Raw genomic sequence first — 4,493 nt, 5'->3', positions numbered from 1 at the left:
TAAGTAACAATTTTTACAAGTTGCATAAAAAAGTGTTGCTAGAGACAACAAATATTGTAGTGCTTTGAAGTTTCTTGCACCAACAAAAGAATTCACTTAAGCCAACATAAATATGCATTATATATTCTTGCTAATACGAGGATGCTTGTAGCCAAACCTTTTACCACTCCAATGATGAAGACACAAAGCCTCTCCCTGATACTACATTTATTCCTCATGATTCAACTGCATTTTGACGCCTCATCGGTCGTCTTCTCTACTTAAAAAATACTCACCTTAACATTAGTTTTGTCGTCCAACATTTAAATCAATTTATGCGAAATCCAACCACAAGTTAGTACGAAGCCGCTCTTTGAATTATTTGTTACATTAAACATGCTCCTGGACATGGTTTATATTTCTCTTTTGATTCACCAATTCATCTCAAGGCCTTCAGTGACTCCGACTGGGCCACTTGCCTTGTCTCTCATAGATTCACCACTGGTTTATGCATTTTCATGAGTTTTTCATTAATTTCCTAGCGTTCAAAGAAGTAAACAACGATATCTCATTCCTCATATGAAGTTGAATACATAGCACTAGCTTCTATGACTTGTGAACTTCAATGGCTTACATATTTACTTCAAGATCTACAAATCTCATTCATAAAAATCGACTCTTTTATCTTGTGACTGCTGCTCTACTTGACATATAATTATGAATCCAACCTTCCAAAAACGAACCAAATATATCGATATTGATTGTCACGTTGTCAGTTAATAACTAGTCTTGTTCACCAAACCGCAGGAACCCAACCTTTCTGTGCTATTTTTTCGCAGATGGGACTGTTGTTAAACATACATTCACTAGCTTAAATGGGGGATATTAGAAGTTAATTACTTGTTATTTCCTTCCTATTTTCTAGTCTAAGGAGTTAATTGCTTATTATTTCTTTCGTATTTTCTAACCTTAATTTCTTTCCTTTTTAGACTTACTTATATAGCCGTTGGAGAAAATCCGGTCATTATTTTCCCATGTAATCAACTATAAATTCATGTAATCATTCACTATTTTAATCAATAAAAAATATGAAATTATTTCTCTAATATTATGTGTCAAGCACATTATGAACGGTCAAGGAGATTTTCACGACAATAACCAAAGAATACACTCATCCACTATCCCCACCACTGCTTGATCAAAGTTTGATTAAATGCCAATGAAGTTATAGGTAAAAGAATCACTAACCTTTTAACAGGGACCAAATTTATAAATACCTAACTCAATAGATAGGTCGATTTTGCAAAACATAAATCTAAAAACCCTAAAAAAATTGATTTAAATCCAAGTGTTGCATCGGTAATAATTTTCAATTAACTCTTCTAAAAGGATTATTTCTCAATTAGTTAAAACTTAATTGATATACTAATAGAAACATATTAGGGGCAAACTATATTGGAAATTAAAAATCCAAACAAGATGAAAGTTTACTCAAATATCATCTCTCAAAAGGAAATGTTGACAATTTACTCTAAATAATTACTTATGAATTAGATTTCAACATTCCAAACAGCTCCATCTCCTTCCCCACAAGCTTTGTGAACATCTTTCATTCTCTCCACAGATTTGCATATGCCACTGCATTTCCAATCATAAGAAGCCACACACATGTTTCCTGCCCTTGCCTTCCATTCACAATCTGAATTGACAAAAAATAAAAGAAAAATATTTACTACATTAAAATTTTGTTGAATACAAATATTTTGAAGATAAAGTTTTTTTTAAAGAATTAATAAACAAGGGAAGGGGTACAAAGTAACCTGGGGGTGTGGCACAACACATGGAACGTTCATCAACATGTTCAACTTCTAAGCCCAATAACCATGCTCCTAGAGACACGTCTTCATTTGCATATCTATGCAATATGGGCCTGTAATATTAATAAATTTTAAATAATTATTTAATTTCATAAATTAAAAACACTTAATTACTAAATAAAAAAAATCTTGACTTTTAATTAAGAATAAAAGGATGATGAAATTACCAATTATTGGATATATAGTCTGCAAGATCCCTAGAAATGGCATATAGTTGTCCTGTGGCATGCCTAAAATATTTGTTTCCTTCTTCTCCAAATTTCCAATATTCAGCCTCATGATACTTTACCCCTCTATCACAAAAATTAAAAATCATTAATGCAAATAAAATTATTTAATTAATTTATAATAACAATTACTCTTTTAATTAAATAAAAAAACTCACTTTTGATATAGAACTGGACCAGATTTCATGCAACCAATATAGACGCGGGGTGTTGACCGATACTTCGCAAGTGTAGTCACCAACCTACCTGCATTATCAAAAAAAAATTATACAAAAAATTTATATACAAAACTCACATTATTCCGTCAGTTCGATATTGTACATTTTCTAAAGGACAAAAAATTATACAAAAAATTTATATACAAAACTCACATTATTCCGTCAGTTCGATATTGTACATTTTCTAAAGGACAAAAAATTATACAAAAAATTTATATACAAAACTCACATTATTCCGTCAGTTCGATATTGTACATTTTCTAAAGGACAAAACAGTAACGCGTTCTCACACCAGAACCAGACAATATTCAGAATAATTAAAAAGACCGAACTTGAAAATGAGTTCGATTAAAGAAACTTACCAAGATTTAAATGTATGTCATCATCAATCTTGACATAGAAATCAGCATCCCACATGGAAGTAACTGTTGAAAAGAACAGTCTTGTCTTGGATGATAATTCAAGGTAGCCCTCAACATGGTCTAACCTAAGAAAATCATTGTGTTCTGCTTCTTCTTCATCAATTGATTTATCAAGAATGCTTCCTGGTGTTGTGCTATGTCCAATCATGAATCTCACAACAATTCCCTTCTCTTTCTCTAGTTCCTTTAGCTTATCTCCTAATTTCAATCAATAGTAAAAATTAGATTTAGAATTAAATCGATAAATCACGCGATCGTTTTATTTTGAATCGATTTAATAAAATTAAAATATGAATCGTTCAATCTTAATTTGTATTGATGCGAAGATTAGATCATGTTGCGAGTAACGTGTACGTACCATTAGGCAGCCATGTTTCGCGGATCGAGTCTCTTCGTTTCTTGCTGCTAAAGGCAGTGTTAATGCCAATCACCACAAAAGCTTTCTGGATACTATGGTTAGAACCATGTTGTTGTTTCAGGTGTTGTCCACCAATTTGGCTTGTTGTCTTAGATGCTGTCAATTCCATTCCTAATGTTGAAATTGCCTTGTCCAAAGACCTATTAATTGTTGTGCACAAATGATTATCAATTAATGTATTAAAATTAAAATTTAATCAAAGAGTTCATTATATAAATTTATGTTACTTGATAGCTTGACGAGTCTTTGTGACTTCCTCAATCACATCCCCGGAACCACCTTCAATTATTTTCTGTATAAAAAAAAATTAAACATGAAATATTAGTTAGATTTGTCACAATTTATTTTGAATATCTGAAATCAACTGTCTTTTAGTAGAAAAATCCGTTCACTTAATCATTAATTAAAAATTAATTGTGATCACATATATGATAAATTTCGAATCAAAAAATAAAATTATATATTCAGCCACTTGAGTGAGTAAAATCTAAATAAATCTATTTTCACTCAAAATCCAGGCGAATCTATTTGTACTCACTCGTTTGTGACCACCATCATGTCTGACCGATAGCGCGGTGCTTTCATGGTTGGAAGAGGGGCTTGTCCACATTTGACCAGTGAAGAGTGTTCCAGCAAGAAAGCAAGCAATGCATAGGAACAGAATGGTTTTTGCTGAAGCTGGCTTTCCTCTCATCTTTTTGATCACACAAAGTGGCCCTTGACACAAAGAGACTATGTTATACCAAGAGATGAGTTTCCTTTGTGAAGGTTGCACCTTGAATTTAAATTGGGCCCTAGGTGAGAATTCCATGAGAAAAAAGGTTAGCAAATACTAAAAGACAGTCAAGATTGTTTTGTTTTTGCATATTTTATGTTTGAAAGCAATTGATGAGATTGGGCACATATATGACAATTGCCAACTATGTACTATGTTAGGTTGCATGAATGAAGTAGATAAAGCTTTATTAGTCCTAAAAACACGCTCTTTAACGGTCGATTTTTCTATGTTCATTGCGCAACTCGACAAAAGATTACGTGAGTTCCACTATTTTGAAAATAATGAAAATAAATGACACTGAACAAGTATCGTGATTTATTTGTTAGTTTAGTGTAATCCATATGAGTTTCACGAAAAAGATACGTAATTGGTCTTAATGGTGAATGATTCAAACATTTTAAAAAGGTAATTAGAGTTTGATTTCTTACTCTTATGTAAGAAGTTAAACCGTTGTGAAGGTTTTATACTAATATAAAAATCACTAAATAATCTTTTATTTTTTAAAGTGTGTTCTTAGATCTTTCTTTTTAATAAAAATCAAATGTGAAGTTAACGCTATAAGTAAAAATGTAAC

At 31.7% G+C, this 4,493-nt stretch overlaps 1 protein-coding gene across 1 annotated transcript; it reads right to left on the bottom strand.

Annotated features, from left to right (window-relative positions):
- Nucleotides 1–1,428: 1,428 nt before the first annotated feature.
- LOC131627962 (probable beta-1,3-galactosyltransferase 8) lies at nt 1,429–3,999 on the bottom strand. Its single transcript, XM_058898817.1, has 8 exons — nt 3,680–3,999; nt 3,369–3,433; nt 3,082–3,281; nt 2,664–2,921; nt 2,242–2,329; nt 2,024–2,149; nt 1,800–1,909; nt 1,429–1,678 (listed from the first exon to the last, which is right to left on the bottom strand). Exons 1-8 carry the CDS (start codon nt 3,950–3,952, stop codon nt 1,530–1,532), a joined length of 1,269 nt encoding a protein of 422 aa, XP_058754800.1. The 5' UTR covers nt 3,953–3,999; the 3' UTR covers nt 1,429–1,529.
- Between the last annotated feature and the right edge of the window lie 494 nt (nt 4,000–4,493).

The sequence above is a fragment of the Vicia villosa genome, unplaced genomic scaffold, assembly GCF_029867415.1.
Source record: "Vicia villosa cultivar HV-30 ecotype Madison, WI unplaced genomic scaffold, Vvil1.0 ctg.000417F_1_1_1, whole genome shotgun sequence".
Lineage (NCBI taxonomy): Eukaryota > Viridiplantae > Streptophyta > Magnoliopsida > Fabales > Fabaceae > Vicia > Vicia villosa.
Note: the sequence above shows the minus strand (reverse complement) of the source record. Positions and strands in the feature narration are given on the sequence as shown.

Bases quoted from the DNA above. Each gene is read 5' to 3' on its own strand.
- LOC131627962 (XM_058898817.1), bottom strand. From the start codon at position 3,952: ATGGAATTCTCACCTAGGGCCCAATTTAAATTCAAGGTGCAACCTTCA. The intron at 3,282-3,368 runs GTAACATAAATT...AACAATTAATAG, and splicing joins AAGACTCGTCAAGCTATCAA to GTCTTTGGACAAGGCAATTT. The intron at 2,150-2,241 runs GTGAGTTTTTTT...TTTTTGTGATAG, and splicing joins GGTCCAGTTCTATATCAAAA to AGGGGTAAAGTATCATGAGG.